The sequence below is a fragment of the Poecilia latipinna genome, unplaced genomic scaffold (genome assembly GCF_001443285.1).
Source record: "Poecilia latipinna isolate Pla-1442-1.1 unplaced genomic scaffold, P_latipinna-1.0 Scaffold1763, whole genome shotgun sequence".
Lineage (NCBI taxonomy): Eukaryota > Metazoa > Chordata > Actinopteri > Cyprinodontiformes > Poeciliidae > Poecilia > Poecilia latipinna.
Window position 1 is genome coordinate 125,813 of NW_015114379.1, and position 13,448 is coordinate 139,260.

Here is a 13,448-nt window from a genome sequence, read left to right on the forward strand (position 1 = left end):
ACACACACACACACACACACACACACACACACACACACACACACACACACACAAACACAATTCCCCTGTGTCGTCTTCTTTGTCCTCTCAAGGCAAATTTGCTCTTCAGTTTGTGCTATCCTCATCATCAGACAGCAGTCTAGCCTTTTGAAACTGATTTGCAAAAACCCAAATATTAGCCGCATCATAGTGTTCAAAGTTTCTGAAAAAAGTAGCAGCTTATAGTCTGGAAGTCACGGTTCTAAAAACATCACTATTTTTGTGTGCCTCTGCACACAAAACTGTATTTTCTTTTAAATGTCTTTTAAATTCTGTGTGAGACAAACCAGCAGAGACCCATCAATCTATACATCACTGCTTTATGAAGAGAGACCAATAACCAGAGATGATGCAGTGATGGACAAAATACATTAGCAATCCCGATGAAGCCCCATTTAATAACGTACAGTTTTCATGCTCTCAGTGGTGATGCTTACTGCAGCTCAGAAACAATAATTACATTCTGCAGGTACAGCGTGAAGATGCAAAAGTCACTTTAATGATGACTGAACTAACAACTCAGGTGGTGGTTCAAGAAAAAAGAAGTTAAGAGTCAAAGCAAAAAAAAAAAAAAAAAAAAAAAAAAAATTGCCCACCAAAATGTTTCCCCAAAGGGTGGGAAAGAAATCAGTTTGTTTCATGTACCTTTTTCCTCCTGCAAATCATGTCTAATTACAAAACTGATCTGCTCTCTCAATCACCTAATTGCCTGGAAAATCTGAAATACTGATTCTTTGTAGGAGACAGACATGCTGTTATTGCTGTGGTGATTTCTCAATTGACTTTAATGCATCCGCACAAATGTATCACTGTGCAAACACATTGCTGGGACACATACTGTACCTCGCACTGCAGAGCTTCAACACATTTATAAAACAGTGCTGTAAATGCACTCAGGAGCTCATAATTACGCTTGCAAACACATTACATGTAATTCTGTGTGCACAAATATAAAATCAAGCATACATTTTTTTTCTTAATATTTGAAATTACATAAAGTCATCCTTGATGGCCATTTGAGCTGGTTATTAAGCCGAATATTCACAGTCACCATTTTCCATGTGCTGTAAAGGGCTGTGAATAATGGATGGATGGGCTTTAACACAAGACAGGGCTTTAGATCACAGACAGAGAGCAATGAAATTCATTCAGGCTCCAGTGAATTCCTGCTCCCTCCCCCCCAGAGTTGGAAAGATGGTTAAAACAATCTTTAAATCAGGATTTCAGCTGGGAGATGGAAGGATAAAAAGCCTGGGGTGGGGAGATATGGAGTAAAAAAAGGAAGGAGGAGGGTATCGGACCAAAAAAAAAAACAAAAACAAAAAAAAAACAAGTAAGATACAGAGAAATGAGAGATGGAAAATTGGACAGACTTTGAAAGGCTGATTGACAGTAAGATTAAGACAAAAAAAGAGAAGAATTGAAAAAGACAGAATGAACACAAGAAGGAATGAAGATGCAATAAAAAACAGGTGCACTGTAAAGGAGTTCAGAGAGACCATACATCGGCCGGTGATATTAAAAATGATTGTGAAACTGTTCCAAGCCAATAGTAAGTAAAGGAGGGGGGATCCAGTCAAACATTTGCCTCAATATCCGGTTGACCCTTGGGGGTAATTTATGCAAGATGTGAAGCTGGCCCTCTGAGAGTTGATATCCAGAATCCCTACAATGATTCATTTATCACAATCCAAACAAAATGTGGCTTCAGGTGTTTGGAATTAATGACATTTTTGGCTGGAGTCTGGAAGACACTCTGACTCCAGCAGCGAGATATTTTACCATCTGGTGAAGCACTGATGTTGCGATCTCTTTGCAAATCATTTTTGTTTTAATGTAGCCAGCATGCTGCATGCAGTGTTTGTCTGTTTATTCTGAATCTGGGTACTATTTAAAATTTTCATAAGTCGCAGCTGAGAAAATGTTGGTACAACACCAAAAAAATGCCTCACTTTTTTCTGTTTTTAGGCACATTCAATCACTTTTCTTTTTTTTTTTTATAAATGCTGTGCAGCCTCCTAGAAAATACCTTGACTGTCGAGAAATTTCCATTAAGTCAACCTGTTCTCACAGTGCTTCTCAACAGCTTATTTTGTTCTTTGAACTGTTGCTGCATTTCACTTGTTTGAATCGATAAAAAGACACACATTTTCAGATGAGAGTTCAGACCTTGAGATACAGATAAATAACAGTCATGACGCCATCAGATCAAAAATAAACAGTGAAAATCTAACATTCATTTGGACTTTTGAGCATACAGTGCCTTGCAAAGGTATCCATTCATTTATTTTTAATATTTTGTTACAAAATAACGAAATAAGCTTCATTCTTTCTCCCATAAAGATTTTAGCATGTTTGGTTTGTTTTAAAAATTAGCCTCACTTTTAAGACTCTTACGTACAAAACCCCAACACAAATAGAACAATATGTAATCTTAATAAACATGTTGTAAAGTGACAACATTTAAAATATCAAAAACAGGTTTGAATACTTTTGAAAAGCACTGTGATTTAACATGAAAAAAAGAAGGAAGAAAAAAAAAAACAGTCGGCTTCGATGCCCAGCCTTAAAGCAACTAATGCATCTCGGTGGGCATGTGTGGGAGTGCTTATCTGTGAAGAATTGTGTTTGTTACTTCCCTTCATGACTCCTCTCTGCTCTCACACCATTTATACAAAACATCCCACAGAAATTTTAAACAGTCTCCTTACGCTTGCAGAATGGCTGTTTGCCAGACCACGTCCCATTGGGGAAACAGATCCTCTCTGCTGAGCCGTACAGCGTGTGTCCCACTGCACAGGTGAAGCGCACCTTGCTGCGCACTTTGAAGTTCCCCGCCTCTCTGCTGGCATGGGCAGGTGTGCCGGGGTCCCCACAGGTGCCTGAAGAGTCACCTGCAACAAGAGATAACCAGACACGGAGCAATGAAACCCAGAGAGTGAAGAGTCCATCCACTTTAGCTGTGCACGCATGTTTGTGTGTGTGTGCGCACAGATGGATCCTTTTTAAATTGGCACATGGCAGGAGTTTACAACATAGGCTTCTTTCCTGTCAAGAAGACAAAAAGTATGGGGGAGTTTTGGTGTGGTCACTTGAACCTTTAGGAAGCAGTGATACAATGCAAAATTCACCCAAGGGCAGGCGTGGAGCTTTTATTTCAGAAGTGCTAAGGTTAAAAGGACTTCTTTAAAGGCAGAACATTTACCATTTGTCACCATGCCAACGACCTGGCACACCAATGCGTCTTTCAGCTTTTACACCAGAAGCTTTTCTGCCCATAAAAAAATGAAAAAAAAAAAAAAAAAAAAAAAAACAGCAGAGCCAGCATTAAGAGACAACCAAATGTGGTTATAAGAAATTATGAATACATTGTGACCTCTGGAGCTACCAGTAAATGCATTTTCATTATCCTGAATTATCCCCACACTTTTTTCTGTGAAGGAACTTAAGCACTTTCAGAGTCACAACCTTGCACAATCTGCTACATTTGACTACGTACTCAATCAGATACAGACGCCGATGTGCCTTTTATAAATTCTCTTCTTGTTCCTTTTAAGCCCGTCTCTTATGCATGAGAGAAATAGGACATGTTCACACTCTAAGCCATAGGAAGCGAGAGAGAAAATAAAGATGACAGGTATGGAATCAGGGCAGTGCTGAAGATTTCATGTTGTGATGAACAGTTGAGTGGTTTGTTTGCCAGGGAAAGTCTACGGGGTGGGGGCTGTATTCAATGGGGTCACCCTCAGGGGAGAGAACAAAAGCACATACAGTAGCGCATAACACCAGCCAAAAATATAACTGTTCCCGTTTCAATTCTGACAGATATAAACGAAAAAAAACAAAAAAAAAACAGCTGAGCAGCTGAGAAGACAATTTTATCACATCCAAATATACAGATATAGAAATATAGAGATATTTGTGAGGGATTTATACCATATCGGGCTTAAGACCGATTCTTGAGTTGCAAAAACATCCTGTCCTTCCCTCCTCCCCAAGGGACTTTAGCTGCTGCTCTTTCTGTGTACAGAGCACTAAATGGCTGTGGTAATACTGGACTTGTTGACAAAGTCTTTAAGCACAAACACAAACCTCATATCATCTACACACATCCCTCAGCGCATATGTCTACAAACTGCATTTGTCAGGTCAATGACTCTCAGCAGAAGCGGATAGGTTTGTACGTGGCTGTGGCTGGTGCTGAGTGTTCATGAACGGCTGCATATGTTGGTGTGGCTCGGAGAGATTGAGCTGTTTGTGCATCTCCCAGCATGTACTTGCATACATTTGTGGAGCGTGATGAGCACCAGTATGCATTTGTCTTAGTGAGTACAGCTGTACCAGTAGATACTTGTAAGTCCTACAGCAGCTGTCGGTGCCTCATTATTCTCTTTCGCCTGAAATGGGACAGCTATAATCATGCTAATTGGGATGGTGGTCAGAGTTTGGTTTGAATATCAGGTAATGTCCATTCACCAAGATCCCTTTGTGAGGAAATAATAAGGTCTTAAAATCAGCCATGCAACAGATGAGAACAAAAAGGGAACAGCTTGGCAAGCAGTCTGATGCACCATCTTACTAATTAACAAGGGAGAAAAGATGAGGGAATGGACAGATGCATGAATGGCTGCATGGATGAGAGCTACTGCCGATGCCAGGTTGGATCTCTGAGGAATTCAGAGTCCTGTTGTTTTGTGTTGTTACTACTGAATTAAACTGTGCCATTTTCAAAATGTCAAGCCCTTTGCATAAAGTGCTAACATACTTATAAGTCAAACTCTTTTTTTTTGCATTTTTCTTACCTCACAGTCACAATATTAAATATTGTACTTTATATAATAGACCAACATGAAATGGGCATTCAAATGTAAGGTAGAAGGAGTCTTAGTGTTTCCAAATGTTTTTTAGCATCTTGCAGGTTTTAACAACAGGTTTTGGGTCTGGACTTTGGGCCATGTAGGCACATGAAAAGTTTTGGTCTAAAATATTAAACTGCATCTCTGCTTGTATGTTAGCAGTCAATGTCTTGTTAGAAGGAGAACCTCCGCCCAAGTTTTATGTTATTTGCAGCCTCTATCAGGTTTTGTTCCAGAATTTTCCCTTATTTAGCTCCATCTACTTCTCATGAACTTCGAACTCATTCAAAGTCCACATGAAAGAAAATTTCACCAATGCACTGTGCTATTGGTCAATAATATGGATGGTGTGTTCCGTGTGAACACACCATCCGGCAGTATTTTTCAAATATACGTAGTGTTTTTTTTTAGTTTTTTTTTTTTTAATGTAGAGTGAAAGATAAAGTTAAAGTGTCATCTGTCCAGGGAACCATGTTCCACAGGATTTTCATGTCTTCGACAAACTGCCCTTTTAATGAAATGCTTTCACCAAGAGCTTTCTACTTGACACTCTTCTGTAAATTGATGCCCTCCTTGCCTGGCCTATCAGATAAGGTGGACCAGCCATGTCTTGGCAGGTTTGCAGTAGTGTTACAATTTTCCAATTTTCAGATGATGGGCTACATTAGGTATATTGTTTCATAACCTTATTCTTCTTTAAATCTTCCCCAGACTTAATTCCTGCACTGCATATGTCATTTTGTTTATTAATATTCTCTAAAAGGAACAAGTAAATAAAGGAAGAAAGAAAGAAAGAAAGAGGATACAGACAAGCTGCATTTGCAGAGTTTAAATCCCAACATTTCACCACATTTTTCTGATTTTTATTTGTCAAAATAAAACTTTAAATTGTGGAATGTGACAAAATGGGGAAAAAATAAAAATAAGCATTTAGGTACCAGTATATGAAATTGCATTTTTGACAAGTGTAATGTAATTTACAAAGGAATAAAAGAGAAATAAAGTTAAAAACTTTATCCTTTATACTGACTTTAATATATTACAGGAGTCCGGCTAAAGTCTTTTGCATTGCATTATCGCATGACAATGATAAAATACAGATAAACGCAGACAATATAGTATAAGCGATAAAAAAGGGAGAAAGTGGAACGAAACATCTAGAATTCTTGACACAAAGGTCTACTTCCTGTTCTTTGGCCATCTTCCACATTGATGAAAACTATGTGCAAAAATGAACACTTGCACTAACTTCATTGCCCAAATGTGTTTAGCGCCACGATGTTTTTAAATTTTGTAAGCAACAGATGAGCTCCAGCTGTGTGGCTCCAGTTTCTGCTATAACTGTAACAGATGTTTACTGCCAAGTGTGAATCCATTACGTCTTTTAGTGGCAAGCAGGTGATTTACAGTGGCTTCTTCTCTCCATCATATGCTGCAGATTTCCTAGTTAATCACAAGTGCTGATGCGGTATAATCTCTAAAGATGATGCATTCACATTCAACATTGATTAAAATGTTCAGTTTGATACAGAGTTAATTTGCAACTGTGAAACAAATTATGCAAATTATCCTAAGTTAAATAATTATTAACCATAAATGTCCTCAGCACATTCGTTGTATAAACAGTTATTTCTCATTGGCTGGTTCAAGACTTTAGAACAAAGTCAATACATTAATTTGGTTTAAAATAAACAGTTGATGAATTTCTGAACACAATTAATTAAATGTATCAAATCTGTTTGGTTTTTAGACAGGTTGAATGCTTAATGTAAAAGCACATGCGGTTACTCTGTCTCATAAGACAGCTGGCTGCAGCAGGGCTATGTTGGCACACGACTCAGAATGAATGACAGAGAGATAAGATTCAGAATTGCTCATCGTCATTATAAGAAAGACTCATCTGTCAAAACAGCAGGATGTTGATCTAATCTTCTTAATAATGGAAACCCTTTCTTAACTTAAGTGATGGGTGATTAAAAAGACAAAAAAAAAAAAAAAAACCGCAAGCAGCTCTGCTTCATCTTCACTTCTTACCTAAAAAAAAAATCCATTACATTCTGAAGAAAAGCCAGAACATTAAAACTATCACTCTAATAATATTTAGGTCTCCAAAGACAAGCAACGCAGTCTGAACACTTATGAGTACAGCTTCTTAAAGGTTGCCCGTTGTAATCACAAGGCTCAACCAGATCTTACATCGATTTCAGAAGATCTATTTTCCAGGCAGATTGAAAATTAGGTCAAATGGAATGTTACAATCTGAAAACTGTGTATTGTAATTAGGAAATGTGGTACAGTTAGGAGTATTTTTCTGTTTCTTTTTACGTCAGCGTTTTATTGAGATTATTGGCTCGTTTTTACACTTGTGCCATTTATCAAAAGAGTCAGAAATTCTGGATTATATACATTGCTTGTATAGTAAGAGTTGAGAAAATAAAGAAAAGTTCTTAACATTTTATTACTTCTAAATTTGATTTTTAAGGCGTGCATTAATTTTATCTATAAGGACACCATAACATGAGATAAATGTGCAAAAGATGTCAGTTTTACTGGAGTTTAATGACTGCAACATTTTAAATGAATAGTGGTTTTGTCTTTCACACAGTGGTTTTGTCTTTCACACAGTGCTACTAAGGTTAACAAATTTCAATGAATTCTTCCATTTATTACCTGAACTGAATATTAGCAGTTGTCAATGTCAACAGAGCGCATTGTTGAGATTATCATTTCTTCATTTCTTTCAGCGCACACACAAATGAAGTTGAAATGTGAATTGTACTTCTAAGACAGATTGAGCAGTGACAAACTCAAAAACGCAAAGAAAATCATAAATTAGCTGAATAAGCTTGACAAAGGTGAACTTGACTGAAGTTAAAAAGTTCTTGTGTTTCTTGTGAAGGTCTGAAACCAGCAGGCCTTCACTGCTGGTTTGTACTTTGATGAAGTGCAAATCGTCACCAGACCACTTCAGGCATAAGATCTTGTTCAAAAACCATTTTGGTGGTTTTGTCAAGAAGTCCCCTGACTGGAGTCTCACTAATCCAATATCTAGAGACTGCCTACCTCCATCTAAACGTGAACAAATTTAGCATAGGGAACTTATTATGCTTAGGATAGGTCTGTAGGGCATTCTAAACATCTTCATTTCTTTTTTTGCAAAAATGAAAATAGCTGCAAACAGATGTGCATAAGAAGCAGACAAAGTTGTGCCTCTCACACAATCTCCAAAGATGCAGCAGCGGTTCCAGTCAAAAACTTGCTAAAAGTGAATTTCCCAGAATAGGTCCCTTTTAAAGCAGACCAAATGTGTCAGATGTGAATAAACCCTCAGTCAGAGAGCAAGTTAGTTTCATTCTGGAGCTCTGACACATCCTGCAGGTTAAAAGGATGAAAATATTTCCAGTGGACCACTATCTCTCATCTGTCCCTTAGATATACGATTAGACTGAGCTGTGGGAGGCAAAGTCAACACTGTAAACTATCAGCCTGCCATTTGGAAAAACGGTTATCCTGACAGGGTGCATCTACTGCAGGATAATATTAAAATGGGAAGGTAAATGTCAAAGTAATTCATGCAAATGTTAAGCACTCGGATTTTCTTACAAAACATTACAAACATGGGAGTTTGAAAGAAACTTCCATGTTTGTTTTTGTTTCCTACAAACATGGTATCCTACATGGAACAAAGCAGGTTAGAGGACAGAAGAACAGTCGATAGAACTGCTCTGTCCCATGCAGACATTTTACATGAGACAAAGCGCCTTTCTATTACAGCCAGAATACAGTACTCAACAACTTTTGCCACTGTAAGTCTTTGGTGGGACAGAATCACGCAGGCCAAACTTTGCTTCTCGGTGACGCTAACAAGTCTTTGGCACCCATCATTCTGTCGCCGCTGTCACACCCCAGCAAGAAATGTGAGGACAGCTCTGACAGTAAGACAGATTTGAACCGATACGATCAAGTACATGTCCTTAGAGTCTTAAGATCCTCTACTTTCAAACTGCCTGTGTAAATCCAAAACATCCAAAGTGAGAAGAGAAACTGAATTGCCCTTTGACAGGGAGAGAATAACTACCCCTCAAGTCTGCTTACAAACATTACTTCTGGGTCAGCTAGTTTAACAAACCAAGTGAAGATTCAGATAAAAAGATCTACTTTCATGGTCAGGATCGTTTAAGTGTGATGAGGGGGAAGAGGGCTTGAGGGGTGGAGGTAAGCTGTAGGTTGGGAGCTCCACATTACAAGACCTTCTTTCTTACTTTATAAAAATGTCGAAAGGAAAAACTGGAACTTAAAATGTTTAAACGGGTTATGGAGTTGACTTCAAAGGATTTATACTTGCAAAGGATCCTCTTCAGCTAACTTAGATTCAATGTTACCACTTATCCATTATTTATTTTAAGATGAAGACTCCCTTTGACTGAATTACTTAAGAATAAAGGTCTGTAGTTTCTGTTTGGCACTGGCTCACCATCTTTGGTCTTTTTCATTCCACCAAATGCAGCGACATCAGATAAACCACAGGAGTGCCAGTTCGGAAATGTTAAAAACCTTTTAGAGTAGAGAGTGAACTTGTGGATAGCAAAAGGTCAAATATTTTGAGACAGAAGGGAGTCTTTAAAAAAGGGTAGAAAAGTCCATTGTGCAGCATTTGATGGTATTAAATTGGCACGGTCTCTTTGGAGCTCGAATTTTTTTCTAATAATGCCAAGAAATGCTTTCAGTATTGTAGGTGGGCTTCCAATATTGTAGCAGTGTTTGTCAAACCTGCCAAGTTGTGACTTCATTTTGGTGCCTTTTAGGGGCTTTCTGTCAGTAAAGGAACAGTTTCCTGATAAAAGCTAGACAGTATTACAATGGAATCTTTACAGCTAAAGGGAAATATCTGGATTTAGTTTTAAAAAAAAAGTACGACATAATTAGTAGATCAAGTGAGCAGCAAAACAGCTCCACATTTCAATCAAATGACTAAACCAAGTTAGCTTCAGTTTAGTCTCAAACCAGTGATATCACTTTGGATTCTATTCATTCATGAGTGGCATTTTGATTTGCATCAGCAAATATTTTAGGTTATAAAGTGGGTTGCTAGCATTTCATTTTAAATTAATGAAGCTATGCTGTATGTGGCCAATGCATCTAATGTGCGTATGACTTGCAAAAGTGGCTAATCACCACTTACTATTTAAATAATGTAAACTTTTACTTTGTCAGCTTTGAGTAGAAATTGTATTATACAATTTAATTAATAGCAGAGTTTGCGTTAGACTTTTTTTTGTCCATCATTTTGATACTTGGTCCAAAATAATCAGTTGCAATCTTTTTTTCTCTAGTTATTTATTTAAAATTTTAATAATGACAGAGTCAAATGCATTTCACTGTTATTTTGTTCAACATTTAGAAAGTGGTGAGGAGTGAATTGTAATTTGTCAGATATCTAGTTCTGTACATTGTATTTTCAGATATCATTAGGAACGAGAGATTTGAAATTAACATTTTGTATTGTTTTCTAAGCAGCCTGTTCATCGCACATATAAACAATGAGCATTACTGTCCTTTATTTTGTCAATTTACTTGAAGCAATGAGAGCCGGCATAACTGTAGAGCCTAAACCTATGCAGGAACTAGATAGCAATTAGGACTTGTGCCAGCTGAGAAGCAGAGAGGAGCAGGTCACCAGTAGCCCAGTGCTGAATGTTATACAGCGGCTATAAAAATTGGATTCATCTTCGGAAGTGGGTGTACACTACTACTCCTGTAGAATAAGGGGTTATATAGTACCTTAAATAACAAAACACACAGTTGCTTGACAACATTTCTTGCACAGAACAATATAAGTTGTCATGAGTTTTGTGTGTGGGTTTTCTTAAATATGTGTGCTTAGGTTATTGTATTTATTCAATTCCAGCTGTGGTTTTTAAAATATTAGACTGCCGACTGCAGATGTCACCATCTTTCAGGCAGTATGGAAATTCTCTGCTGCACATTCATTCAATAACTTGTTTTCTTTTCATTTTTAGAGACTAAATGAGAAATTACATGAGCCATTGATACTTTTTTTGTGTGTCAGCTACTAGTAGTGTAGTCACTCAGATTAAGAATTACAATTGACATTTTGTTCAATGGGGGGTTAAAAAAAAAAGCTTTTGCAATGGGTGTATAATACCACAAAATGTTTGTGTGGTACAGCATACCTGAGCAGTGAGGCAGTGGGCCGCTCCAGTGTCCGTTCAGTTGGCAGGTAAGCGATGAATCTCCGATGAGCTGACGGTCGTCGCGACAGGAGTAGCGCACTCTGGAGCCAAAAGTAAACTTCTCTCCAGTGATCGCTGCGTGGGGTGGCATGCCTGGGTGGCCGCAATCAACCTCTGCATAAGGGGAGCAGCAGAAGGACTAACTTAATAAATCCTGTTTATTTGTACACACACACACCCATGCATGCACACACAGTATTTTCTATGGGAGGAAGATTAAAAAAAACGTAACATTCTTACTCCATCTTACAGCACAGAGAATGATACAGTAATGCTCAGGGAAGCTCTGTTAAATTTAGCAAGTGTCCCTCTAATAAACTGCTTTGAATTGTGAATTAGCTTCAGAGTTGCTTAAATAGAGTAATTTGAGCACACATTCATGAGACTATCAGATTTTATAGTTCACACTGTAAGTTCTTTGGACATTAAAGAGTGCCGTTCCTATGGCCCTTCATTTCAGTTAAATCATATAAAGAACACCTGGATGGGTCATTACATTGTCAAGTAAAATTTTTAATTTGCAAAAGGTTACACTACTGTCAGGGAGTCATGGTAAGAGCAAAATGTTATGCTGAAGGTTTCGTCTTCATAAGCAGATGACAGTTATGGTGTCCTGCAATATTATTCAATCCTTTCAAACTTGAAATGTCACACTTTGTCCCACAGATTTGTGTAGAGTAGAGAAACATTTTCTACAAATTAAAAATCTATTCAATTGATCAAAAATGGTGGTGCGTTTCTATTCAGTCACGATAGAACCATCTTTTGCTACAATTACAAGTAATTACAATTAAAAGCATATTTTTATATAAATGTTGTTGCCCATTTGTTTTTGGAAAACATCTCAAGCTCAGTTGCTTTCATCAGACAGCATCAGGGTATCAGTTTTCAAGTCATGCTACAAATTGACTACAAGTTGTTTGGGCCATTCTAACATGCAAATTTGCTTTAATCCAATTTCTTCCAGTACTTCTCTGCTTGAACGTATTCTTCTGACAAAATATGAATGGAATTTAGTAAAGCTGTCTTTCTAACTTTAGTTTTTCTGCAACTCTTCTATAAGGGCCAGATTCTAATAAAGTAAAGTTTTGAGTTGGTACTGTGGCAAAATGTAGAAAAAATTACTTTTGCAACCCATTGTACAGACGCACTTAGGACATTTTACATTTTGGAAGAAAATCCTTAGCAGCTATAAAATCCCTAAGATATTATCTCCACCTTAATAAAAAACATGTTTAACATTGCTCAGTCAGACTTAAAGTTAGCTGATATCTGTCCTGAAAAATCTCCTGACTGTCACGTCAGCAACTTTTATGTGTTCGTTCCTTTATACTTGCATTAAATAATAATAACCAGATCTGGTTTTTTGTAAGCACTTTGCTTTAGTTCACTACATCTGACTGTTTCATTGATTTATTTGGTTTAGTCTAACTACAAACCGACCTCTCAGACTCACAGAGATTTATATGCACTCCTGCTAAGTTATGGTCATAATGTGAGTGTGCAAATGGTTTTCAATAGATTTATAAGGCAAACGTATTTCTCTTGAGGATTTTTAATGCTCAAGAATAACCAAACACCATCTCAGTTGAGACTACACACAGCTTCGTAAGGGAGAAAAAAAAAAAAACCAACTCTCTTCAAATTAAGTACTACTGTTCGTGTTCAGACAGCAGTGTCAACCTCGGTTCTTTTGCACTAAGAAAGTGACATCAAAGCTGAGACTTGTCGCTTTATTATAGTATCTATCAGTTTTTTTTTCTTTCAAGAAGTAGAAACTGAAACAGTGCATCATCTACTGCAGTCACCTTGATCTTTTGGCTTTACTTAGTTGTTTATTAAATAAATTTATTTGTTTTGTAATATAACAAGCTGCATGAAAGTCTGTATAGCTGTCGGCTCCACATACCGATGGAACAGTGGAGATGGAATGTGAAATAATGCATATTTAATAGGTGCCAAACATTAAAAACAACTGGATTTGCCATACTTGAGGTTGTGACTACTGCTTCCCTGGCGATATGCGTCTGTGACCAGTTATTTGGTCTTATTAGAAATGAATTGCTAACAATTCACTGACATTGATCAGCTGCAGAAGTTTCATTCAATGACTGAAATATGTCCTGTGCACTTAAAGGTGATCTACTTGTATCTGCTTACCTGTGCATCAGCAAGCTTACGGGATTTGCTAATATCTCAGTTCAGATGTTTTTTCTTTTTTTGGGGTGAGTGGGATGCGGGAAGGATTGAGGTAAGATGGGAGTTTACTGTTAATTTTAATACAGAACATGGAAAGCAG

General features: G+C 37.5%; 1 protein-coding gene across 1 annotated transcript in view; it reads right to left on the reverse strand.

Annotated features, from left to right (window-relative positions):
• Positions 1 to 11,263, reverse strand: part of LOC106965091 (CUB and sushi domain-containing protein 3-like) — a 65,250-nt gene extending 53,987 nt beyond the window's left edge. The window contains exons 1-2 of the mRNA XM_015060989.1: positions 11,090 to 11,263; positions 2,751 to 2,933 (exon numbers count right to left, since the gene is read on the reverse strand). Of these exons, the coding sequence (XP_014916475.1) occupies positions 2,751 to 2,933; positions 11,090 to 11,240 (334 nt within the window). The 5' untranslated portion in view covers positions 11,241 to 11,263. The remainder of the gene's footprint in view (positions 1 to 2,750; positions 2,934 to 11,089) is intronic.
• Between the last annotated feature and the right edge of the window lie 2,185 nt (positions 11,264 to 13,448).